The sequence below is a fragment of the Perca fluviatilis genome, chromosome 8 (assembly GCF_010015445.1).
Source record: "Perca fluviatilis chromosome 8, GENO_Pfluv_1.0, whole genome shotgun sequence".
Lineage (NCBI taxonomy): Eukaryota > Metazoa > Chordata > Actinopteri > Perciformes > Percidae > Perca > Perca fluviatilis.
Genome location: NC_053119.1, coordinates 30223625 through 30251460, shown reverse-complemented (window position 1 = coordinate 30251460; position 27836 = coordinate 30223625). Strand labels below are relative to the sequence as shown.

Here is a 27836-nt window from a genome sequence, read left to right as displayed (position 1 = left end):
TACAAAAACTGCCAGTCTTAGCTGTCTTTGCGGTTACAATACAGAAAATATATATCTATCCTATTGTTTTAGATTTTTATATCACAAAAACATATGCATATTTGTTATAAGAAGACACTGAGAAGTTCTTTTGGCATTATTGCAGCAATACACTGTCATAGGAAAGTGAAATTATAAATATAAAATATATAGATTATAATTACAATAAAATTAGTTTATATTCAGTTCGTAGGACAGAATATCATTTAAACCTCTTTCCTTAACAAGCATACATTGTTGCCCTTGTGTTGTCTCAGTCAAGGTTATTTAACAAATTGGTCTGTGTGTGTAATGATCTCCTCTGGGGATTAATCATTACTAATTGTGATTATATGACTAAAAACAAAATGCAACTTCATGAAAATGGATCCAAACTCAACAAAAATATACACAACAAAGACACAAGCCTAACATAATACTGTATAAGGTGGAGATAAGGGGAAATAGTTATGGCTTTGATACCGCAATTATTTTTTATTCTGCACTTGATCTTCTGGGAAAAGAAAATCTGTAGAGAGATGTTTTATAAATACATATTTATTAAGTGTAACAGTGTATTTCCTGGGCCAGCTCAGTCCATTTTGGTTGATTTCATAATGTTGAATTGTCCATGCCATGCTTAATAGTTCCTGTAATGAGTCTTGTTTAACTGTTCACTGAACCAGCCTTTTTTATGTAGCCCTGGGCTCTTCCTGTTTGGTTAAGGTCAAATATAAAGCCAACCCTCACAACACAGCCTCCTTCATACACCTTAAACTACAGAAGGGCTCCATCACCTTGACAGCTGTTGAAGAAGACTGTCTTAGCTGTCTTTGTGGTTACAGTCCACTTAAATACAGAAAATACGACTGCCATTCTGAATGGAATTACCAATAGCCAGCGACGGTGTGCATCTGGCTGCATACAGAACCAGACTTCCTCCGTCAGTAGCCAATGCGAATGCAACAGCTAGAGGATTTGATGAGTCTGGTTACTATCAGTGTTATGGTGATGGGAGCAGTGTAGCATCCCTCGGATCGGATGCTCTAACTGGCTATGAGACTCTGGACGCCCCGCCACACTATGACTTCTACGCCAACACAGAGGTGTGGGGCCGACGGCGGCGCTTCAGACCATCTCTGTACCAGCTGCACGCAAACCCTGAGGTGAGGAAGCTCTGCTTTTCTTCTCAAATTATCAAAATTAAGAGAAAGAATAACAAAAAGCACTTTATAATTTTAGCCTCTAATTTTCACTGAATAGGCTTTAAATTATCTGAAATTAATCCTGATCGCATGATACATCGGTATCAGGTAATTTATCTCTCCTTGAGAAAGTTTTAGTTCTCTCTAAGATGAATCAATAGCACACATAAATTCAATTGCTTAGGCAATATTTCACTTTTATTAATGTCGGGATCATTCTAGGAAAAAAAGATCATTAAAACTTGTTTTCTCTGCTGTAAAACACAGTGGCGGATCATTTTTGACCCAAAGACAACACAAGGGTTAGGAGACAATAAAAAGAGACAATAAAAAGAGATGACATCACAGTGGGTTTTAAGAAGTGATTTAAAAGAGTTCACTGATTCTGCGAGCCTTATCTCCTCGGGCAAGTCGTAAAAAAGAGACAATAAAAAGAGAAAATAAAAAGAGACAACATCACATGAAAGCAAGTCTATAAAAATGGGTTTTGAGAAGTGATTTAACAGAGCTCACTGATTCTGTGAGCCTTATCTCCTCAGGCAGGTCATTCCAAAGTCGAGGGGCCCTGATGGCAAAAGCAACCTTTAGATTTAAGCCTTGACTTTGGGACGGCAAGAAGGGCCCCACCTGATGATCTAAGGCTGTGAACTGGCTCATTGTGGGTCAACATCTCTGCTATTTAGCTAGGAGCCAGACCTACAGAAGCTTTTTAAGTGATCAGTAAAATCTTAAAAATCAATTCTAAAAGGAACAGGAAGCTAATGAAGCGAAGCCAGGATTGGCTGCTGCATTCTGAACTAGTTTTATGAACTCTGATTATTGTCTGACAATAGCAACAGGCAATTTTTTTCAAACATTAAGAAATAGGCCTACTTTATTCTGTCCCCGGAGGACAATTGGTTTTACAGCAAGGCATACAATACATAAAAACAACAGACATACAGCACAGAAGGAGATGGGGGGAGGTGACCCCATAGTTGCTACAGTGCCTTGCAAAAGTATTCGGCCCCCTTGAACTTTTCGACCTTTTGCCACATTTCAGGCCTCAAACATAAAGATATAAAACTGTAATTTTTTGTGAAGAATCAACAACAAGTGGGACACAATCATGAAGTGGAACGGAATCTATTGGATATTTCAAACCTTTTAAACAAATAAAAAACTGAAATATTGGGCGTGCAAAATTATTCAGCCCCCTTAAGTTAATACTTTGTAGCGCCACCTTTTGCTGCGATTACAGCTGTAAGTCGCTTGGGGGTATGTGCTTATCGGTTTTGCACATCGAGAGACTGACATTTTTGCCCATTCCTCCTTGCAAAACAGCTCGAGCTCAGTGAGGTTGGATGGAGAGCGTTTGTGAACAGCAGTTTTCAGTTCTTTCCACAGATTCTCGATTGGATTCAGGTCTGGACTTTGACTTGGCCATTCTAACACCTGGATATGTTTATTTGTGAACCATTCCATTGTAGATTTTGCTTTATGTTTTGGATCATTGTCTTGTTGGAAGACAAATCTCCATCCCAGTCTCAGGTCTTTTGCAGACTCCATCAGGTTTTCTTCCAGAATGGTCCTGTATTTGGCTCCATCCATCTTCCCATCAATTTTAACCATCTTCCCTGTCCCTGCTGAAGAAAAGCAGGCCCAAACCATGATGCTGCCACCACCATGTTTGACAGTGGGGATGGTGTGTTCAGGGTGATGAGCTGTGTTGTTTTTCGCCAAACATAACGTTTTGCATTGTTGCCAAAAAGTTTGATTTTGGTTTCATCTGACCACAGCACCTTCTTCCACATGTTTGGTGTGTCTCCCAGGTGGCTTTTGGCAAACTTTAAACAACACTTTTTGATGGATATCTTTAAGAAATGGCTTTCTTCTTGCCACTCTTCCATAAAGGCCAGATTTGTGCAGTATATGACGGATTGTTGTCCTATGGACAGAGTTCCCCACCTCAGCTGTAGATCTCTGCAGTTCATCCAGAGTGATCATGGGCCTCTTGGCTGCATCTCTGATCAGTCTTCTCATTGTATGAGCTGAAAGTTTAGAGGGACGGCCGGGTCTTCGTAGATTTGTAGTGGTCTGATACTCCTTCCATTTCAATATTATCGCTTCGCACGGTGCTCCTTGGGATGTTTAAAGCTTGGGAAATCTTTTGTATCCAAATCCGGCTTTAAACTTCCCACAACAGTATCTCGGACCTGCCTGGTGTGTTCCTTGTTCTTCATGATGCTCTCTGCGCTTTACACGGACCTCTGAGACTATCACAGAGCAGGTGCATTTATACGGAGACTTGATTACACACAGCTGGATTCTATTTATCATCATTAGTCATTTAGGTCAACATTGGATCATTCAGAGATCCTCACTGAACTTCTGAGAGAGTTTGCTGCACTGAAAGTAAAAGGGGCTGAATAATTTTGCACGCCCACTTTTTCAGTTTTTTATTTGTTAAAAAAGTTTGAAATAGCCAATGAATTTCGTTCCACTTCATAATTGGGACCCACTTGTTGTTGATTCTTCACAAAAAATTACAGTTTTATATCTTTATGTTTGAGGCCTGAAATGTGGCAAAAGGTCGAAACGTTCAAGGGGGCCGAATACTTTCGCAAGGCACTGTATGTGATCAACTTTCGCATTTTCATGAAATATTAAAATGTAATAACTGTATATGTTAAATTGATTTGAATCACTCTATATTTTTGTTACAAATCTACTCTTTCTACTGTTGATTATGTCAGTATCTCAGCAAAATCTCAAGGCAGAATTGAACTAATTTCACAAGGACTTCCTTTTCAAGCGCGGTGAAAGTTTTGAATCTGAATTGGGTTCTAAAGATAAAGTGTGTAAAGGATACATTCATGTCTGGTGATTTTGTCCTATATAAATAACATTTACTTGACTTTACATGACTAGGTTGACTCCAGACCTCCCTTGTATGAGGAGACAACAGGTGGAAAGATGGAAGGAAAAGACAGTTCAGAGGAAGACGAGAAGGAGGAGAAGGAGGAGGAGCCATACGAACCTACTCGCTTTGGCTGGGTACAGGGAGTCATGGTAGGTAGGGTTGGAACATTGTGGGTTTTGTTGGATATCTGTGAGTTGTAGGTGTACAAAACTAATCTTTAAATTTTAAGTAAAAAATAAATAAAAATTATCTAATATAATATAAAATAAATTATACACATTTATTTAACATATAATCATTTAATACATATCTGTAGTGACATTTTTGTTGCTTCCTCATAACATTTACTGTATCTGAACTGTACCATACATTACCAGCATACTGTATATCAAGAACACATCACACTTCACTCATATTACATATGACATATTACACAAGCCTGACATACTATAAATAACTATTTTTAAGAAACACAATAAAATTGTGTAAAACCAATAGACTGTGTTGTGTTAATTTTTAGAATTGTTATCAAGGCTGACATGAAAGAACATTTTCAAGAGCCAGGAATTCCAAATATTCAGTATCAGATTTACAGCTACGATGGAAACGATGGCGCATGGCACCGCACCGGTCAGGCTTTGCCCCTCCCGGCTGCTATCTGAGCGTTACAGTTCTCAAAATCCCTTTGCTACGGGAAACAACAACAACCTCCAAGCTAGCAAACTACACGCTGAAAATGGCATGTTTTGATGAACAGTAGCAAACTTGCAGACCATTGGGTCTGATAACTAATGCTATTAGCTAAAGTTACTGTGTTGACCTGTCATCAGTAAGTTACAAACAAAAGCATGGCAGCTTAAAGGTAACTTGTCCATCTTTCTATTATGTAGTCAGACACTTATATTAACAATCTGAGCCTGTCAGCGACAAAAACAAGCAAAGATTTTCAGTGATGTAGCTTATTATTTAAATTATTTTGACAATGTGAATGAGGTCATTATAATTCAATGACCGCCTGTATTAATTTGAGCCAGAGTATACGGCCGAAAAGAGAGAGAGAGAGAGAGAGAGACAGCCGGCGGAGAAGGGTAAAGCAGCTGCTGCGATGCTGGGGATATTGGTGGCAGTGCTCTCTCTCTTTCTCTCTCTCACATCCTCAAAGGATTTCAATATGCCACGAAGATACACACTAGCAGCATGGTGGCTCAGTGGTTAGTACTTCTGACTCACTGCAAGAAGGTTCTTGGTTTGAATCAAGGTCATTCCAGGCCTTTCTGTGTGCAGTTTGCATGTTCTCCCTGTGCTTGTGTGGGTTTCCTCCCACTATAAAGACATGCATGCTAGGTAACTAGGACTACAGTAGAAATTTAGCCAACTAATCAAAATAAAATAAATCTTAAGATCCTGCAGTGTGACAATTCCCTTCTCCAACCAATCCCTCCCAAAAGAGGATTTTGCCAATCACTCGAAGTATTTAGATATGGGTCCAGTTCAAACAGCCAGGCCACTTTGGTCCAAACGACATTTAAGTGAGGGATTATCGGATGTGTTTTTGCCTCACCATGCAGTTTGACAGACAGGCTTTGTAAGGGTGATAATGGGGCAAGAACAGATTGCTCAATACAATACCAGGGTGGGGCTCTCTCAGGAGTAAGTGACCAGTGGGTCAGATGCCTTAAGTTAAAATCATAGTAATAATACAACATCTTTGGTAGACCCAAACCTCCTCTATCCTCCTACCATAACACCCAAGAAGTTTGTCTCCCTCCTTATGGCTGCTGCCAAAGACTCTATGGCTAAACAAAACAACAAAGGAGACAGAGATGAGCCCTGTCTTGTTCCCCTTCCAAGAGCAAAACATTCAGAAATTAACCCGTTAGTTTGCACCGCAGACTCTGGGTGCTTATACAACATCTTAATTCACTTTATAAAAATGCTGCCAAATCCATACGTTTCCAAATTCTTTTAACATATAGCCCAATTCAACCATATGAAACGCTTTTTCAGCATTGAGGGAAATAGCCGCTACTGGAGATTGTCTATTAGCTACAGAGCATGCAATATTAATCATCCGTTGTTGTTTGTCTTATGTTATATGTGGATGTGTGGAATATAGTTTTATTTTAAGCACTGCAGGGAGGGGCACTTGTAATTTTGTTGTATTCATTGTAATATAATGACAATAAAGGCTTCTTCTCTTATCTTATATACTGTCAGGCTACTAGCTAGTTGGCATATATTTCTAAGGTAGTTATAGTGTGTTAGAACTCTGGCTGTAGAACCATGTAGTTTGTTTAGATTTAGAAAGACTATTTTGAAAAACCCTGGCACATGGTACCTAATAGTGATGTTGGTGTTCAGATGGTATGTATTTGGTAAACTCTGTCAGTAACTGTCTTTCTTTTTGTAGATCCGTTGCATGTTAAATATCTGGGGGGTGATATTGTTCTTGAGGTTGCCTTGGATTACTGCTCAAGCTGGTATAGGTACGTCCATCAAAACCTGTCATGCTTGGTCAATTGTAGATGTAATGCACCAAATTTTAAATATTTCTCAGATACTTCAGTCAATGAAAGCTTCAGTCTGGCTCCCTGTCATACTTTCTCTTGTCTTTATGTCAGGCCTGACCTGGGTGATTATTCTGCTATCCTCTTGTATAACTGGGATCACTGGTCTCTCGACCTCAGCAATCGCTACCAACGGCAAGGTCAAAGGAGGTCTGTTCACTCAGTGATACGTGCAACAACCTACTTAATAAATTAATTATTACTGTAATCAAAATTACTCATATTAGAAAAAAACATATGGACTGTATCTGACATTTCATTGCCAGTGATTCCTGATATCCACATATTGCCCCTCCCCTGTGTATTTAGGTGGGACATACTTCCTGATCAGTCGCAGCCTCGGTCCAGAGCTGGGTGGCTCCATCGGTCTGATTTTTGCTTTTGCTAATGCTGTAGCTGTGGCCATGCACACTGTGGGCTTTGCCGAGACTGTTAGAGACCTCATGTCTGTAAGTTAGAGACTGTTAGAGACCTCATGTGCTGTTGTTGTTTGTGGAGCAACTTTTACAATGATACTGTACAGTAATCACAGTTTTTAATTCTGATTAAACATACCTGCCCTTTCTTCTCAGGAAAATGGAGCTGTCATGGTGGACCGAACCAATGACATCCGCATCATTGGCATCATTACTGTCACATGTTTACTAGGTATCTCAATGGCTGGCATGGCATGGGAGTCAAAGGTTAGCTCAACCAAATATATGAGACCAAGGTTACCTGCCATTTTGGTTGGGATTTTAACATGTACACAAAAAGCTTTATGTGATGCACTGATTTTTTTACTGCTGCAGAAATTACAGAATACTTTTTGAGAAATGCTTCTTCTATTCTATTCCATTACTCCCTAAGAGTTAGATGACGAGATTGATACCACTGCTCAATGCTCTGAAAATTTTATTTTAGTAGTGCCTTCATCAGGTGCCACCTGTGTGCCTTATTTTGCACTATTAAAGTATTTTTGGAAGAATTGAGCTGTTGTGCGGACTTTACCTTCTTTCTACATTTACGTTTTGTCCTGCACCAGCAACTACATGGATGTGCACTACATCGTCTTTTTCTGAAGATTGATACCACTCTCATTTCAATATATATAATGTAGAGTCAGTGTCAGCAGTCAATTAGCATAAGTTAACATTAAGAATGGAAGTAACAGACACTTCATCATGTTTGTTTTAAGCAAGCTATGTAGCTAGCATGTTCACCCTAGCTGTGGTGATAAACCCATTATCTCATTTTCGCATGTAAATCTCTGTGTGCATCCATATGTTTACTTTATTCTGCCCTCCACAGGCCCAAATCCTGTTCTTCCTGGTCATCATGGTGTCATTTGCCAGTTACATTGTTGGAACAATCATGCCTGCTTCAACAGAGAAACAAGCCAAGGGTTTCTTTAGCTACAAAGGTGACTACTGTTAAGTCCTTGCTCAGAGCATCATATTTTAAATGCAAATGCACAATAAATCACTCTTTCAATAAAGAGTGATTTATTATGTGTGTGGTGTTTTTTACACAAATCAAGGATAACCAATCTTCGAGTTTCTCCCTGTCAGAGCTCGTCAGTAAATTGACTATTTTACCTTCAACAGCGGAAATCTTTGCCGCCAATTTTGTGCCTAAATGGCAGGGACCAGACGGCAGCTTCTTTGGCATGTTCTCCATTTTCTTCCCCTCTGCCACTGGCATCCTGGCAGGAGCTAACATCTCTGGAGATCTGAAGGTATGTTAGTTTTTATTAAAATTAAACTTTATTAAGGACATGGGGGATCCATAGCACAATAAAATACAGAAACACAAAGAAGAGAAGAAAAGAGGAATATATATATATATATATATACATAATATATATATATATATATATATATATATATATATATATATTAGGATTGCACGACAAAACACATTACGATTTCAATATTAATTTCGATATTTTTAAGCAATTTACAATTAGCAGTGTATGCTATTCGTACCCTGGTGCAATTAGAAGTGCTATTCGTACCCTGGTGCAATTAGAAATGAATGCTATTCGTACCCCGCCGGTGCACACAGCAATGTGTTCTATTAATACCCCGTCTGGTACAAATATCAATGTATGCTATTTGTGCCCCTGTGCATTTACAGTACCATGGCATATATTTACACACAGTTATCCATACTACTCATGTATTACACCTTTTTGGAATATTATTGTTGCAGTGTCCAATATTTTGCACACAGAGAGACGCTAATACATACACTTGCGTGGGCTGCGATATTTTGGTAGGGTGGTAGGGGAAGATTCATGAATATTCATTAGGGAACTCATCACTGATTGGCTCGCCCTAAACATTCTTACCCTAACCATAACCAATCCCACTCCTCTTGCCTAAACCTAACCAACCCAACCAGAGCAGGCAACAAGTACTAGCCATTCAGGGATGAGTGCCCTAATGAATATTCATGAATCTTCCCCTACCACCCTGCAAAAACAATTTTGCATTCGCGGGCCCTGACTTGCTCAATGGCATGCAAATTATCCAATCCAAAATGAAAAAAAACAAAATCACCTTACTGGGGAATCAAATTCCAGACTCTCAGACCAAAGCTCAATGTTCTAACCACTCACCTAGCAGTTCTTACAGAGTAGTGTACAACTGTTTACCACTTGGTGTCTTCAAGCCTCGGTTGCTAGGTAACCATACTGTATACAAAAACTAACAAACTAACGGTTGTATGCTACCGAGGAGGCATTGCTTTTGTTTCCTCTTCAATCTCTGTTATGTTGTCTTCTCCTTGAGCAACACTCATTTTCTTACTTTTGTGTCTTCTTTTGCTCCACTGACTCCCTTCGCTCTCCCTTTAGGTGCTTTCTTTTCTTTTGCTTCTCTGATTCGTTCTGTTTTGTTGTCTCTATCTATTTCTTCACTTACACTGTCACTCTGTTGAAATATGCACAAACGTGGTACGCTCCTTACGGTTTGTCATGTAGTGGACCCGTGCGCTGACGTGCACTAACATGTGCAAGTGGCACGGTAACTGGCCAATGAAACAGGATCAGGATAGCGTTTCAAGCAGGCTCTAAATCGAACACAACTAAGCCACAAACCAATGGACAGGACGCAGCGCTCCACAAAATAAACAAAATATTGCATACTTATTGTGACACTTTCGATATAATATTGCGCAACGTGATATTGCGATAACAATATCAGGTCGATATACCATGCACCCCATATATATATATATATATATATATATATATATATATATATATATATATATATATATATATATATATATATACTGTTGTGAATCAGCAAACAAAGCATTAAAAAAGTATATTTTTTAAATGGTAAAGTCATCACAGGTTTCATCAAATAAACAATATACGTTAACATCAGGGATTCTTTTTTTGTAAAGATATATTTTATAAAACAGCATGCATTGTTCTCATTTATATAAAAAAACTGCCCACTTCATCCTGTTCTGCACACAAATCTTGATTAACATGTGTACTTATTAGAATAATCACATTATCAAGAATAGACAGAAACCACTGAAGATCTCTCAATTTTCATTTTTATTTGCGAACACAACAAGGAGCCAGTTTACAATACTACAGCATAGTACAGAAAATGTCTGACGAAAAGCCCTCTCCTCTCGGCTTTTTATAATTAATGATATGCAGTGATAATACAAAGTCAATGTTATCTTCAGTCAGGGAGGATTCCGTGCTCATAGACAAGGAAATATAAGCGGCTCTCATGTTATCTTTTGGGAGTGCTGTCATTATAATATTGCATTCTTATGCAAACAGTTTTAATATTATCAAGACATTAGAATGTAAATCTCAATTTTCCTAACAGTGCTGCAAATTATAACTCAATTGTACGTTAAAAAGCCTTATGTTGGTTTCTTTTGTCCCCTCCTTCCCAGAATCCAACAGTGGCCATTCCCAGAGGAACAATGATGGCAATATTCTGGACCACTATATCCTACCTCATCATCTCTGCAACCATTGGTACCGTTATGTCCCAACTGTCTACTAAATCTGTAGACTGCCTTTTACCCATAATGAGTTAGCTTTTGAATCACCTTGTTGATGTTTTTTTGCAATAATGACTACCTCTATGCTTCTTACAAAAGGAATTTTCTGTAATCATACGGCATGAAATGATTAATTCTGGATGAAATACGCAAAAACAATATTGATTTAGTTTGTGCATTGGTTGAACCAACAAATCCTGGTGTAAAAGTACTCAAGATCCATCCATCAATGATCTACTGTAATGTTCCAAACCAATGTAACCCATATGTGCAGACGTGCTGCAGTATGCGTATGGTTTCATGTCCGTGGTTTTCAAACTAACTAGTTTCCGTATGTTGTGTTTACCTAACTGCAGCAGGAGTTGTCTGCCTCTTTCACCAGATTCGTCACACAATCACAAACTTATTACTGGTGAATTTTCAAATCTGTAAATATGATGGTATAAGTGAGCACTTCATCGCAGCCGTCTACAAAAAAAGACATTTAAGAAAATATGACCGTGTTGAGGTGGTTTCGATCTCACTAGGGAAAAAAACGCAGCTCCACACAGTGAGCTACGAGGCTCTTGGTTCTTCTGTTTCCAGTCACGTATTAATTAACTACGTCAGCATCCAGGTAACATTTTGTCTTGGGTTGATCTGAAACAACTGGTTACCTGGTTTTTTTAGAAAATACCTGAGCGCATTTATCACGTTTCTTCCCTTGCAGCTACCACTATAATGACCACTACATTACAACCCCCTACGACACTACACCTACGACTATTAAACAATTTTAAACATACAACATACACAATTGCTGATAGAGCCAGCAAAAGTAAGTAAAGTAAGTAAGTGGTAATATTCTACCCACAAGTTCTGAAGGCATGGACTTTACAGTCATTGTCCTTCCTTTTGTGTAGGCCTATATTGTATAGCAAAACATACCTCTGTGTTTGCAAATAGTGCTTGTGTTACCGGCACCAGACCTAGAGGAAATCTGGACCGGCAGCAGTGGCTACACAGGCTAGGGGCACTGCGTAGCTTAAGAAAACTGGAAACTGTGAATCAATAGATAGAGAGCACAATGTTAACGTGTTGCTCATGGCAAAGCTTGTTTATTTCTGAACAATTGCATACATTTCCCAAACATTCACATTGTCTCTACTGTATAAGCTCTCTGATAAAAATGCATGTCAAAATGATAATAAAATGTTAAAAAAATAAAATAAATAGTGTAACCAAACTGATGATCTGACAGAAAATAAATGCACATATATTCAAATGATTTAACACATATTACACCTACAAGACTTGGCTTAATTTAAAATACTAAAAGATTCCAAAATAGTATAACTTCACTTCACATTCACTGGACTCGGACATCTACAGTCTTTCACATATAACCAATGCTATCCTGCTAACACAAATTTAACCGTAGCATAGTACACACCCATACATACAACATTCTTGTACATCATGTTCTCTCATATATGTGCACTTAATATTAGCGCTTGACAAGATGGCGTCACCATGTTGCTGAATGACCGGGAATGTAAAACTAGCTTAAAACAGTATTTCTCATCACCATTTCCTCACTGCTGGCTGGCTAATACTCTGAACAAAATATAGAACATGTTTTATTATGTTACAGGATGCTAATATCAATAACTTACACTCACAAACTACTATACTATACTATAAAAACTACATTTTAAAACCAAAGTTCATAAGAACTACTCAGCATGCCGACACTAGTCGGAACAACTAGCTTCAAAGTTACGCTTTTTACTCTTAACACAAACGCCTCAAAATCAGCTCACACCATCACACGATTTCTATAACATTTAGATAATCTGCTGATACAAGCAGTATGAGAATACAATATACAATACAATATGAAAAAGTGAGTTTTTCAGTACCTGTGAATCAATAGATAGAGAGCCCAATGTTAGCGTGTTGCTCACAGCAAAGCTGCGCATGAGCAGAGCTAAGAGCTACGGTCTCCGTAATGGATCCACAGCAGTGCCATAGCGCCATCTACTGACGTGGAAGTGTAATAGCTTCAATAAGTGTGTGTAAGGGACTGTTCGTTACTTATTTAAGGGGCCACCGGAGGAGTTTTGGGACCTTTAACCAAAATAGACATGACCCTGACTGCGCCAGTAAAAAGTTTCTATGACCCTCCAACACGATTTGGAAAACAGGAGTGACGCTCCCCCCACAGGTTATCAATACCTTCTGTACTGGTTTGCGCTTGGCAAACATATACAGATTGCAAATTGTTTGTTTACAGCCATAACCTATGTGACTAAACCTCTGCTTTCTCATCTGACGCATCACACTCCTCTGTTATGGTGTGGTGGCCATTTCAGTAGATTTACTCACTAACATTGTTGTGGAAACACAATAAGCATGGAAACTAAATGCACACTTCCTGCATTACTGCATTACTTCAAATACTAAGTTACTCCTCTAGTAAACTAGTATTCACATGAAATAAAACAATAAAATATTGAGACCATTCAGCAAGGCACAACACAAACTGGTTGCTGTGGACTCATCACTAGGCTTCCTCCACTTTGCCGTTTAAACAAAGTGGAATAAACGTAAAAATGTCCAAATCTACACAAAACCTGCAATCAATTAGTAAGCTGACATCAAATGTGGCATTTAGGAAACCTTTATTGCAACGTTGGCACGGTAAGATGTCCAGACTAACAACAGTTATTTTCATTTTTTACGTCCTGCTGCTCGCATCGTCAGCCAGGAAATATTTTTTTTACTAAAGCAGTATATGAAATCAGATGTATTACCTACTACCATTTAGTTGTTTTGTGTTAGTTAAGATATTTATAAAATATCTGCTCATGCCAGACGTAATTTATATTCCACTAATTTTTTAAACAATGCAATTATCCATTTCAGCCACCAGGGGGGCAGCTCCCCCAGCCCCACAGCAAACTCATGGGTCAAACCCATCTGCTAGCGAAGGAGGCCGAGACTAAGAGCTACATAGAAAAATATGCACCAAACAAGCCACTTTGAAATTTTGCTGTTTCATGAATACAAAAGTTGGGTGACCCCCCCCCCCTCTGGACTGAAAAATGTTGGATGGTCATCCAACATTTCTCCCCTCAACATAGAATAAAAAGACATGACCCTCCCCTGTTTTCCTCCGATGGTCCATTCCATAAATACCGAACGGTCCCTAAGGATTAGTTCCAATGGTTCAAATGTTACCAAAAATTGGGGGGTGTTTAAACAAAAACTAAACATATAGCCTTTTCGACCTACTACACTTGCAATACGGTGTTATTTGAGCTTTGCTCCGAATTAACCAAGCATGGGGTGTCATTTATCGAATGATTCTATCCCAAGTGATGTCTCTTTCTGAAATCAAACTCCAACACAGCAAAGTAGTGACTTAATTTTGTAATTTAAATTATTTAAGGAGCTTATTGAGTTCAGGCGATATATAGTATGTGTCTCTCTGGGTTGAATAAGTGCGCCCTTGTGATATAAAACACTGCCTAAACCCAGGGTAACAAGTTGTTTTAGCTTTTCATGTGGCTGAGTGTTGGCAATTGTGTATTTTGACAGTATCGTCTGAGTTATATCGTCACTGTTTAAAAGTATTTATTAGTCATATGTGTAATGTTGTAGGGGGCTGTAATGTAGTGGTAATATAGCCATAGCCGCAAGGAAAGAAACGCGATAAATATGATTGGGCAATTTCTAGAAAAAATTTGTTGTTTCAGATCAAACCAAAACAAACTGTTACTTGGATGCTAATGTAGTTAGTTAATACCTTACTGGAAGCAGAAGTCAAAGGAGTTCGAGCACCCTGCGTAGAACTGCGGACACTAAGTGTATGTTTTTGCTCTCAAGAGATCGAAAACCAGCTCGACGCAATCTTGCAATTATTGTAGGTGGCTGTGATGTAGTCCTAACGTCATATTCCCCGCAGCAGATATGAGATGCAACCTAAAAATCTGCAGTAATATGTTTGTGATTGTGTGTTGAATCTGGTGCCAGAGGCAGGCAACAACTGCTGCTGTTAGGTAAACACGATATACGGACCCCAGTTAGTTTGGAAACCAGTAGGGACACAACACCAGCACTTCTTTGTTGGTAGCATATTTTTGCTACTCTATCTCAATCCACTTAATTTTGTTATATTTATAACTCTCTCCTTTAAGCAACTCGCTAATCCCACAGTTGTTTACACACTATTCAGTTCTGATCAAATTAGCTATTAGCGATGGCCTCTCTCTCTCTTCCTCTCACTTTCATGCTCTCTCTTGCTCGGCATGGTAATTGTTTAGCTATTCCTTTACCTCTTTTAATGATAATGGTACATGTAATAAATGTAGTTTATTTGCCGTGTTGGATGCGAGGCATAGTCAATTGGAAGCGTGGTTTCGCACCATGGAAACTTAGCTGCAGGAGTTAGCTTTTAGTAGCTGGTGCAGGCCGACCTATTATCAGAAGGGCTTTCAAGCATGTGAACAACAAGAAAGCAGCAGGACCAGATGGTATCAGTGGGCAGGTCCCTAAACTGTGTGCTGACCAACTAGCAATGATATTCAACTTGTCAATGGCTCGAAATGAAAGAATCTATAGCACATAGGGTTGGGTACCAAACTTGGTACTTTTCAGGGTACTGACCAAATAACGTCGGTACTACCGAGGACAGATTCACGTTAAATCAATCAGTGAGAAATTTCGGTACCTGAGAGCGTCTAAGGAAGGTAGGCTGCTGGATACAACAGAGCAGCAATGAGATACGCAGGAAGAGCTTCTACCTTCATATCACTAGGATGCTAAATGAGCGCAAAATCAAGGTGCTTGGGCTACTCGACATATCATGAAAAGTGGTATACAAGTCAGGCTTGGTAAAAATAGATATCTGATATGGGGCTTGGGTGTGGTAAATTGGCTCAATAGCTCTGCCTGACTTTCTTTTTCTTTTTCTTTTTTTTTAGAGTTGAAGCCATCTCCTTTAACTTTCATGTATATGTATGACATTTGGTGGGTATATGTATTATATCAAGACTTACAAAAACTGGTCTTGGAGTCATAAACCCATCAGGAAGTCAGCCATATTTTTTTGACAATTTTTAGGGGCTGTGCTTTAACGTATGCCTCGTAGATTTTTTATCCGATTGACTCCAGTGCTGGCTTGGTGTATCCTGTACCTTCTTCAAAACCTCAACAGAGAAAAAAGGTGTTACACACGTGGTTTGGAATGATTTTCCTAGCTTTCTTCTTCTTCTTCTTGCAGCGCCTGGTGTAAATATCCTTTAGGCAGAGTAGAGCACTGCCTATTGTATGTTCAGCAGAACAAGCCACTCTCTGCAGGGACTTACGGTCCTTTTTGGTGCTGTTTCTGTACCAGGCAGTGATGTTTCCCATCAGGATGCTGTCAATGATGCAGGAGTAAAAATTCCTCACTATTTAAGGTGAAACAGCTGCCTTGCCTTTCTCACTTCTGAGTCAGTATGCAGTGCCCAGGTCAGATCCTCAGTGACATGGACACCAAGGTACTTGAAGCTGTCTACCCTCTCCACGAGGACCTGTTGATATTAAAGGGGTGATAGAATGCAAAACCGATTTTACCCTGTCATAGTTGAATAACGACAGTTCAGTGGATAAATAGGACATACATAGAAGCTCAAAATCCCATTGACACCCCTTTACTATGAAAATCTCATATTTTGAAACTGCCGCTGAAAACAGGCGAATCTCAACAAAGCTGGAAGCTTACATAAGCATCCCAAGACCTGTACCTTTATCACGCCCATGGGTGTATTAAGAGAACTGTCACGCCCCAACATTTACATAGGCTACACAACTGACCTGAGATCAGGTAGTCTTCTGAATCTAGGTCGCGCAGAGCTCTGCTATTCCATTACAAAATTCACTTCTGAAACTTTTTTATGCGAGAAATCAACCATGTAAAGCTCAAATATGGGCCGTTTTACGAAAATTGATGGCTAATTGCAAATTTTGTCCAACTGTGTGTCGGAGTTCAGCGGCCGGTGCTGCCTGGGTTGCTACATCGCTGCCCTGCCTGTCCTCCGTCACAGACCCCGGCCTGCTGTGAGCTCGATTGAGCTCCGTCACGGACGACAGCCCGCTGCTCAATACCCGCGCAAACTCACCCTTTTCTGGGTGACTGGATTACCAAATGCCGCTGCCCTGACAGAGCTCCAGGGCCTGCAGCTCGCTGTTCTCCCTCCCCTCTTCCTGCTAAATGGCCGGCCGGTGGGTGACTGAGAGCGCGGTCAGCGAGCTTGTTACGCCCGCAATCTCATACCGCAGGTTCCAGGTAGTCTTATAATGGATGTGTGTTGAGTTATTTAAACAAACAATCGTGGAAATAAACGCCTCTTGTCTGCGAGTCTCATTGATAGAGCTGCGGTGAGCTGGAATCCATCAATGAGAGCTAGCTAGCCTCCTCCTAACACCTCTGACATTCACAAAAATGCATTAAATTGAAATCCAAAATCGGACAAGTGTTAGCTAAGCTTTGTAAGACCTTGGGGAACCTGTAATATACATGCCGTGACGAAATTCAAACTGTGAATATACTATAGTTATGCCGAAAGTGTAGCTAGCTAGCTGCAATCGTTTCCCATTGTATTGAATGGGACATATAGCTAGCTAGCTGCTCGTCCTAACAAGACGCCTCGTGTTCATAAAAATGCCTTAAAATCAAATCGGACACAACGGTTAGCTTTATAAGACATTGGGGTAGATGTTATATAAGTGACGAAATTCTAACCGTAAATATATTATAGTCATGCTGGCCGCGGAGCCCCGGTAGTGCAGTATCCATAAAGGGTGACTTTGTTCTGGGTATGGAGCCCAGCAGGCTGCCGCTTTCTCGTCAGACTGTGTGGAGCTCCTAAAGTCCGACACGTCTTACCAAATTTGCAAATTGCAATTTTCGTGAAACGGCCCATATTTGAGCTTTATATAGTTGATGTCTCGCATAAAAAAGTCTCAGAAGTGAATTTGGTAACGAAACATTGCAGTGTCTGGAATATGAGATTCTGTCACGTCTCTAATGTGTGTGTATTGGGGATTCGCTCAACCAATCAGCGCGCGTCTCTAATGTGTGTGTATGGCGATTCACTCAACCAATCAGCATGCAGCTCATCTAAATATTCATGAGCATACCATATTTGGAAGAAAAGCTCTTGTTACAAATAGGGCCAAAACACAGGGATGCATAAGGGTCAATAAAATATCAACCAGGCCATTTTCAGCCCAACCAATGTTACATACCCCATTAGGAGACCATAAGGAACAGTGTGAAATACCCTATATAATCATTCTATCACCCCTTTAAGGGGTGGCATAGTTCCTTCCCTGCATCTTCCCAAAGTTCACTTTCATCTCCTAAGTCTTGCTGAGTAGGTTGTTGTCCTGACACCAGTGGGTGAGTCCTCTACTTCTTTCAGGTAGGCCTTTTTAATTGTTGTCTGTGATCAGTCCCACCACAGTTATGTCGTTATTAAACTTGATGATGGTGTTGGAGTCAAAAGTGGCTACACTGTCGTGTGTACAGGGAATACCGCAGGAGACTTGCCCTGGTGTTAAGGATGATGGTGGAAGCTATGTGTCTGCCCAACCTCACAATTTAGGATCTGTCTGTCAGGAAGTCAAGGATCCACATGCACAGTGAGGTGTTTAATCCCAGGTCCTTGAGCTTTGTGACAAGCCTGGAGGGAACTATGGTGTTAAACGCTAAACTGTAATCATTGACTACGTAACATGCAGCCAATAACCCGTTCAAAACCGGAATATTAGCAATAACCTGGTCGCACACGGCCATGTAAACCCTGGCAAAAAGCCGAATATGCTCATATTCCGGTTTTTAAAAACCCGAATATGCTACCTGGGTTACCCCTTTTCTAACCCTTGATTTTGGTCATGTAAACGCGTATCGGCATATCCCCATCAAAAGGAACATTGATTTGTGTTCTGCGCATGTTCTATTCGCAAGGAATATTGGTCTTTTGAGTAGAGGAACTTCTTGTATGCGCCAGAAAACATAGTTATAATAATAATTTTATACTATAATAATATAGATATGTCAATGCAGAAAACCTGCGCGCAGTATACCGGAAGTAAACAAGAAGTAGAGGTAAACATGGCGAGACGCAGCACAGCAGCACACTTTTGGAGCGAGGAGGAAACCAATTTCTTTATTAGTGTGGTGAAAACCATGAATATAATGTCTTTTGTTGACGGCAGAAAGTACCGAGATAGTGAGATTTATAAGAAAGTGACCGAAAAGTTATTGCGTCTTAAGGTTGTCCGTAGGCTACGTCCAAACGCTAACCGTGCGTCGCCGTTTACGTCGGGATATTGCCAATTGATTACAAATTCCATGTATACAGGAGTAACTCTCTCTGCTCATGCATGTAAACGGGTTATTCCGAATGTTTCAGAAACCCGAATAGTGACCTTAACCCGACCATAACCCGAAAATTGACAGCTTGTAAACGTAGTCAGTGAACAGCAATCTCACATTCTTCTTTTCCTGGTACGATAGGGTGGTGTGGAGCAAGTGTGCTATGACATCTTCCCTTGATCGGTTAGGACAGTAGACAAATTGTTATGGGTCTACTATGCTGCCTGGGTCTGTGTACGGGGGTCCGTGTACTTTTTCGTTCATTCGATTTTCATTTCATAAACAGACTTAAAAAACAAAAAACGAATGGTTATTTGATTTTCGTTTTAAAATACAACAATTGAAATTGAAATACAAGGCATTTTTTTCCTTTTCATGGTCAAAAGGGGATGGGAGAAATTAAAAATATGCTGTGATTTTCATTTTCTATTTCATATAACAAAAATAAAATCACTCGGAAATAGAAATGAAAAAAGGTTTGTTTTTTCATATTCAGAGACCGGATGTTGTCATTTCCAAGGCAACAGCGCCAGCATAGCCTACCAGTGTTGCTTTTAGCCCAGGCTAAAATTACTTTGGAAACCTGTGCTCTTGATAATGCTTGGGGGGGGATTTTATTTCATAATGCCACATGTATTTATTCCCCTCTCTCCCTGCCTCCCTCTGACTCTCTGTCTCTACCCGCCGCAGACAACTTCGCCCCAATCGAACCAGCTGAGGAAACAGACTTTCGGTTCACGGCTGCAACGTCACAGTTTACGGTGTAACACCGTTACGCCACCGTTAACAATCCCAGCAAACTTTCTGTTGCTGATCTGGCAGAGTCACCGGCGGTTCGGGATCAGATCATGGGGATCAGACCTCCGGTGCTGGGTCTATTCTAATATTAGCTGCTGTTGCAGCTAGCTAGCAGCTAGCCACCAGCCCTGTGACCTCGGTCCCCACGGTTCGCTCCCCGGTGTTGACTGACTCTGGTCCGTCTGCAGAGCTGGCGTTACCCGCTCTAGCTGAGCTGGGAATCTGCCGCGCTCGTGATTTATTCATATTTTATTTTATTTGCAGATAGTGATATGCTATGATGCACTGATGTCAGGCAGGCTTGCTGCTGCTTTTAGTCTGAGTCTGTGAGATAACCAAACTTCCTTTAAATATAACGTGCATATAAATAGATGGAATAAATAAAAGTCCCTCGAAATACATAGTAAAACATACATGTATTTAGGCTATTGAACTATTATGACTAAAGCCTGTATTTCATGATCTATTTCATAGCCATATGTATATTTATGTAAAGGGGGGCAAAAAACGGAAGTTATAGGCTACAGATTCCCTCAGCTGCAGCCGGGACATTCTAAAACGCTTAACGTGAAAAAGCGCTTATAATGTACCTAAACAATGATCAATCAAATATCAGTCAGTTATCAGTCAGATAACGTCCATAACGACTTTGGGTTTTATAAACAGTGATCAAAAATGTAACTAGCGTTGAAAAAGCTTAATGGTTAACCACGTTAAGCTTTTTCCTTACAATTTCCCTTAATGAAGCAGAAACCCTTAATTAAGCTAACGTCCATAATAATTGTACTTTGGGTTAGATTTTTGACAGTTTTCAGTGGTTATGAGGAGCAATATGAGAGAGAAATTTGGTAATCCTTGATCATTGCTCATTGATCATAGAGCGGGTAACGCCAGCTCTGCAGAGTCAGTCCCGGGGAGCGAACCGCGAGGACCGAGGTCACAGGGCTGGTGGCTATATCTGCTAGCTAGCTGCAGCAGCAGCTAATATTAGAATATTAGACCCAGCTCCGGAGGTCTGATCCCTATGATCTGATCCCGAACCCCCGGTGACTCTCTGCCAGATCAGCAAGCTTAACGGCAGCAACAGAACGTTTGCTGGGATTGTTAACGGTGGCGTAACGGTAACGTTACAGCCGTGAACCGAAAGTCTATTTGCTCCGCTGGTTCGACTCTCTTCGGGCGAAGTTGTCTGCGGTGGGTAGAGACAGGGAGGCAGGGAGAGAGGGTAATAAATGCATGTGACATTAAGAAATAAAATTCCCCCCAAGGATTATCAAGAGTATAGCTAGGTTTCCAAAGTAATTTTGGCCTGGGCTGAACACTGGTAGGCTAGGCTGGCGCTGTTGCCTTGGAAATAACAACATCCGGTCTCTGAATATAAAAAAACAAGCCTTTTTTCGTTTCTGTTTTCGAGTGATTTTATTTTTGTTATATAAAATAGAAAATGAAAATCACAGCATATTTTAAATTTCTCCCATCCCATTTCGACCATGAAAAAGAAAAAACGCATTGTAATTCAATTTCAAATGTCGTATTTTAAAACGAAAATCAAATAACCATTCGTTTTTTGTTTTTTAATACCTGTTTATGAAATGAAAATCGAATGAACGAAAAAGTACACGGACCAAACCAACCTGTACGTTTTGATAGTTTTTTTTTTTCGTTTGAACCACAAAACAAAATAACGAGAAACCTGCTGTTTTTCGTTTGTCGTTTCAAACCAAAAACAAAGAAACGGTAAAAAAAGAGCCGTTCTCCGTTTTTGGTTTCTGAATCCAAAAACGAAAAACGACTAAACCAAATTCAAATAACGGTCCGATTTTGGTTTTTGAAATTCCTTTTTTCATTTCTCTGTTTGAATATCTACATTAAAAGAAAGACATGTTGGCCACGTGATCCGGAAGTAATAGTAAATATGGCCTATAAAAATAAAAGTCAAGCTTTTAGAACGGTCATAATATGCAGCATAACGTTATACCAGAGTAACGTTAGAAGAAAAAATAAATAAATCAATAAATAGGCTTATATAAACCTGGACCGAAAGAAATATGTTAGCAACAGTAGTTTATTACAGTGATTTAATATCGTGCCTATCCACGCATCACCAGTCACGTTTAATGAGCGCATTGTTTGGTTCAATACAGTTGGTAATAGTTAACCTAAGAACTTATTGTGTGTGCAGAGTTGTTACTGTTAGCACTATATTATAAAGGGGAGAGCAGGGACAGTATACTTTTTAATTAAACGTAATTTACAAAGCGATCATATCGCACTGAAAGCAAATTTTTGAATGGTAGGCTACTTCCAAAAGGTGTTATTTTAGATAGATTGTTGCTGGGCTATACGTCTTCGTGAATATCTGTTAACAACTCATTGCCGTCACCTTGAAGCGTGTATGAAGCGTTTTTTGAAATATCATGCACTGTCGGTGATGATTCTGCCATTTTTATAGCTAGAACAGTACGTTTTCCCATTTACATCAAGTTTCTATTGTGGAAAATGTCGTTTCACTAGGTTTTTACGTGGGTTAAGTCACTGGATTCAAAGTGCCCTTAACGACCCACAGCCCATCAGTCTCCATAGGATAACGGGAAAACTCAACCCCCTTCCTGATATATTTTCATCTTTCTAAAACTGCTTTTCCATCCCCTCCATGAATTATTGTATAAACACAGATATTTGTGCATTTACTTAAAATACATGGAGTTACAGCCAGGTCGGGGACAGTTGAAACAGCTCAACCTTCCCGACATAGACATATGCCATTATAACTTGTTTTGCATGTAAACAAGCATGCAATATGAAAGTCTGGGATTGTGGAGACCAGTAAATAGTCTACCAAATAAGCATGTAGTCGAAACTTTAAATGAAAAACACTCTGTAATAATCGAAAAAATGTAGCTACCCTAACCGCTAAGGAAGTTTACTTTCGACCATCAAAACTTGTTTATCGCCTGTAACTCCGTGATAAAAGGAAATAACAGAAAGATATTTGGCTGATAGGAGATTAAATGTTTTGACCTAAGGAAGTCTGTCTATCATCATTGCACTCGGAGAAAACTGGAATGTTTCATCTGTCCCGCGTTTCAATCGTCCCGGCTCTCCCCTAATTAAATTAATATTTAATGTGGTTTTGTTAGGTTTAAAAAAGTTAAAACATTGGTGATGTCTGATAAAAATGTACTTTTATTTGAATGAACACTGTAGCTGGAGGAAAGCACTGAATCAACCGATTGCATCACACCACACTAATCAGCATTTGACTGCCTCACCCAAAACCTATAGCTTCTAAAGAATTAATTAGGTCATTGCTGTTATTTAGCATAAATGTAAAAGCGCTGGAAGACTTATTGTTTAAACAACGTTGAGAGCCATCCCCTGTCGAGCCAGACGTGATTAAGACAAAGAACGAGTATTGCTGTAGTTTGGAAACAATTGACACCGTCTAGGTAAGATCCTTTGACAGGGTGTAGGTCACTCAGGACACTGATTGGGAGCGTAGCCTACACCTTTTCTTTTGAGAGACATCTGACCAATAGGGGAAGATTTCATTTGAGGAACGAGCCAGGTGCGGGGAAATAAATGCGTGATCCAAGGAAGGTCTCGGGACTTCAATCTGTGACCCGCGAGGGAAGCAAGTTGAGGTCCGCTGTTTACAGTGTATTGTTTGTCATGTCGCATGGCTGCTAACTTGTGTCCCGACAGGGGAAGCATGTTTGCAGTCTGATGCTGGTAGTGTTTTATGTTTTATGTTTAATTGTGATTTGACTATCGTTTCTCATGTTGTTTTATTAAACCATCTTGCTTAATCTTTCAATCCGAACCTAGCCTCTCCTTCGTCCTCAGAAATCTAAGAACACGTCATTTAGTGAAATTCTAACAGTTTCCACCGTAATGGGCCCCACCAGGTAGGGGGTCGAGTTGTCAAAACCTAGTGAAACGTAATTTTCCACAATAGAAACTTGATATAAATGGGAAAACGTATACTGTTCTAGCTATAAAAATGGCAGAATCATCACCGACAGTGCTATGATATTTCAATGATATTTCAAAAACCGCTTCATACACGCTTCAAGGCAAGGCAGCTTTATTTGTATAGCACATTTCAGCAACAAGGCAATTCAAAGTGCTTTACATAAAACATTAAAAAACAGAACAATTTCAATGCATTAAAAGAAAAAAAGGTGACGGCAATGAGTTGTTAACAGATATTCACGAAGACGTATAGCCCAGCATCAATCTATCTGAAATAACAACTTTTGGGAGTACCATTCATGATATGTAGTAAAATATTGAAGTTGTGGGAAGTTTATATGGCTTAAACCGTATGTTTCATTCGTCCCCCTATGCTGTTTCAATCGTCCCCACCAGGAGGGACGAATGAAACATAACGCACGAAAATGCAACTGTATTTGACAGAGGACAGGTGTAGGTTGCTAGTGACAAAATATTAGCTTTCAGTGCGATATGATCGCTTTGTAAATTACATTTAATTAAAAAGTATTTAAACTGTCCCTGCTCTCCCCTATATGATATAGTGCTAACAGTAACAACTCTGCACACACAATAAGTTATTAGGTTAACTATTACCAACTGTATTGAACCAAACAATGCACTCATTAAACGTGACAGTGATGCGTGGATAGGCACGATATTAAATCACTGTAATAAACTACTGTTGCTAACATATTTCTTTCGGTCCAGGTTTATATAAGCTTATTTATTGATTGATTTTTTTTCTTCTAACGTTACCCTGGTATAACGTTATGCTGCACATTATGACCGTTCTAAAAGCTATTGGCTATATTTACTATTACTTCCGGGTCACGTGGCCAACATGTCTTTTTTTTTAAATGTAGATAGCCTATTCAAACGGAGAAATGAAAAAAGGAATTTCAGAAAACCGAAATCGGACCGTTATTTGAATTTGGTTTAGTCGTTTTTCGTTTTTGTATTCAGAAACCAAAAACGGAGAACGGCTCTTTTTTTTACCGTTTCTTTGTTTTTGGTTTGAAACGACAAACCAAAAACAGCAGGTTTCTCATTATTTTGTTTTGTGGTTCAAACGAAAAAACAAACTATCAAAACGTACACGGACCCTGGTTAGTGAAGAGCAGATTGAATTCTTGACCAGCCGTTCAAAGCATTCTATGGGCGGTAATATTTCAAGCAGGCTAGTCTCTTGGGTACAGGACTGATGGTGGACTCATTGAAGCAGCGTATGGTATGACAGACTGAGCTAGTGACAGGTTGAATATCATGGTTTCATTAGCTACTAACAGAGTCAAAACACATGACATCTTTATTCTGATTAAATGTACGTATAATAGTTCCTAGTTGGCGCTGTTCAATGGTTTCCCATTAAACCTCAATCCTGGAAAGGAAACATAACTTCAGTACTTGTCAGTTGATTGTCAGTAAACATAGCATATTATTTTATTGGCAAAATTTGTTTAGTCCTGTTCGCAAAAGTTCACATTGTATCAACTGGTTGGTCTTCTACTACTACTACTACTACTACTACTACTGCCACTATCCACACCTTGTGAACAGTCCTGAAGTACAGTGTTTTTAAAAATGTATGAGAGTTACATATTTTTGCTTCTTCAAGTTATACCTTTGCATTATGTATACAGTAGGTCTGCTATGTTTACATTGTATGAAAACAACACACTTAAAGCTACAGTTGGTAACTTTCATAGAAAATAATGTTTTGTCATATTTGCTCAAACTGTCACTATATCCAGACAGTACTACGTGAATGAAAAAAAATCACGTTTCTCTGCCTGCTCCTGGTACTCCTAATAGCATAAGGAAAACATTCAATCAGAGCTGAGGTGTCTCTAACGCAGTGTCAATGACTACTGGTAAACTGCTGTCAAACTGTAAAACTAGGCAGCGCTGATCAAATATAAATCAAGATTCAACACTGTCGAATTTTACAGTTTGACTGCAGTTCGTGAGCAGTCATTGACACTGCGTTAGAGACTCCTCAGATCTGATTGGTTGTTAATCTTAGGGCACAGTGGAAACTTGCAAATGCTATCAGTAGCAGTAGGTTGAGTCAGAGGAACATGAGGATTTTTTTTTTTTTTTTATCTGTCTAACGTGCTACTGTCAGGATATAGCGACAGTTTCAGGAAATATTACAAAAAGTTATTTTTATAAAAGTTACCCACTGAACCTTAAAATTACCTTGCAGAATTTTGTTCATAACCTTTACAGTTACATATTGTATATTTTAAATATTATTAGCAGGTTGCACTATCTTGACAAGACTGGGGTTTAGTTGTACGTATAAGTAAGTATAATGACAAAAGTTGAATTAATTGAAACATTTACAATGAATTTGGGTATGGATATGTTGCCATAATAACAACATGCAGACACATTATAGGAAGTCATAAGCTAAAATTTTGGAACATTGATTTTATTTCTACCATTAACAAGCGTCAGTAATAGTTACAGACAATATGCATGAAATAATTATTTTCATGATTACAAAATGCATTTTATATATATATATTTCAATTTCTTCATTATTTTGGGGTTTTAGGTTGAAAATCTTGTATGTTCGCATATGCAATTTCTTTATGCATAGTTGTGTCCATGTGTGTTTGTTTACTCCCAGGATCCTGTGTGGTGAGGGATGCATCTGGCGGGTTAAATGACACTCTATTACTGTCCTCATCTGGGGTTTGTCTTGGTGAAGCTTGTCAATATGGATGGGATTTCACAGAATGTATCAACAATAAAACATGCACATACGGCATCAATAACTACTATCAGGTCAGCACAAGCTCACTCACAAAACACAAAAATTACTGAAATCTGTCTTTATTCCACTCTCTGTTTCTCAATTTGAAGCCTTGCAAGATACTGTTTTTATTTCGAATTACCTTACATTGTTTTCCGTCTAAATCACAAAATGAATATGCAAAGCACAAACCAACTCCTTACATGGTTTCTGGGTAATGAAGTCCTTTAGAATTTCAAACACTCAAACATTGACCTCCTGTTGATACTTGGGGTATCCAAAACATAAAGCTGTCTTGTCGTCTGTCAGTTCAAAGACATTTATGAAGAAGAATACACATAAAACAATGAAAACACTGACAGCAATGAGGCAACACTAATTTAATTCTGCATAAATTATTGAGTCTCCCTCTATAATAATCAGTTACATTACCTACACAACAGTAGGTCACCCTGTGAAGAAACAGACAGTTTCTCCTCTGGGGAGAGAGATGAAACTAATAACCAAACAGCACATTTCTTTCTCTAGTCGATGAGCATGGTGTCAGCCTTCGCCCCTCTCATCACTGCTGGTATATTTGGAGCAACATTGTCCTCTGCTTTGGCCTGCCTGGTGTCTGCTCCCAAAGTCTTTCAGGTACACACAAGCACACACCAGATACGCTATACACTATATGTTGTGAATGTTTTTTTTCTATTTATATATCAGTGAAACATTTTCCATCTCCCTGTGCCTGTTTAAACACAAGCTTTTTTTCCTTATATTCTCTGTTGTAACAATTTTTTTTTTCTGGTAGTGCCTATGTAAGGACAAACTCTACCCTTTCATCGGCTTCTTTGGCAAAGGTTACGGCAAGAATAATGAACCACTCAGAGGCTACCTATTAACGTACATCATCGCTTCCTGCTTCATTCTCATTGGTGAGGCTTTGAAGAGAACCTCTGACCCCTATAGGTGACCAGGAGGATCTTTAGCAATTATAGTTTGAATAGAACTGGGAATGTCCTGAAACTTCTTTTATTAGAATATGGGCTGGAAAATTAGTTTTGCAAATGGAAACTCAAAATGTGAAAAGTGGCTCAAATTATATATATATATATATATATATATATATATATATATATATACATGCATATATATATTGCACTTACATGTTGCA

At 39.2% G+C, this 27836-nt stretch overlaps 1 protein-coding gene across 1 annotated transcript in view; it reads left to right on the top strand.

Moving 5' to 3' along the window:
* Positions 1 to 795: 795 nt before the first annotated feature.
* Positions 796 to 27836, top strand: part of slc12a3 (solute carrier family 12 member 3) — a 41502-nt gene continuing 14461 nt past the window's right edge. Inside the window, exons 1-12 of the mRNA XM_039808393.1 lie at positions 796 to 1184; positions 4134 to 4274; positions 6536 to 6611; positions 6747 to 6842; positions 7002 to 7141; positions 7265 to 7375; positions 7983 to 8094; positions 8279 to 8409; positions 10605 to 10689; positions 26552 to 26709; positions 27206 to 27313; positions 27474 to 27597. Coding sequence (XP_039664327.1) covers positions 900 to 1184; positions 4134 to 4274; positions 6536 to 6611; positions 6747 to 6842; positions 7002 to 7141; positions 7265 to 7375; positions 7983 to 8094; positions 8279 to 8409; positions 10605 to 10689; positions 26552 to 26709; positions 27206 to 27313; positions 27474 to 27597 — 1567 coding nt within the window. The 5' untranslated portion in view covers positions 796 to 899. The remainder of the gene's footprint in view (positions 1185 to 4133; positions 4275 to 6535; positions 6612 to 6746; positions 6843 to 7001; positions 7142 to 7264; positions 7376 to 7982; positions 8095 to 8278; positions 8410 to 10604; positions 10690 to 26551; positions 26710 to 27205; positions 27314 to 27473; positions 27598 to 27836) is intronic.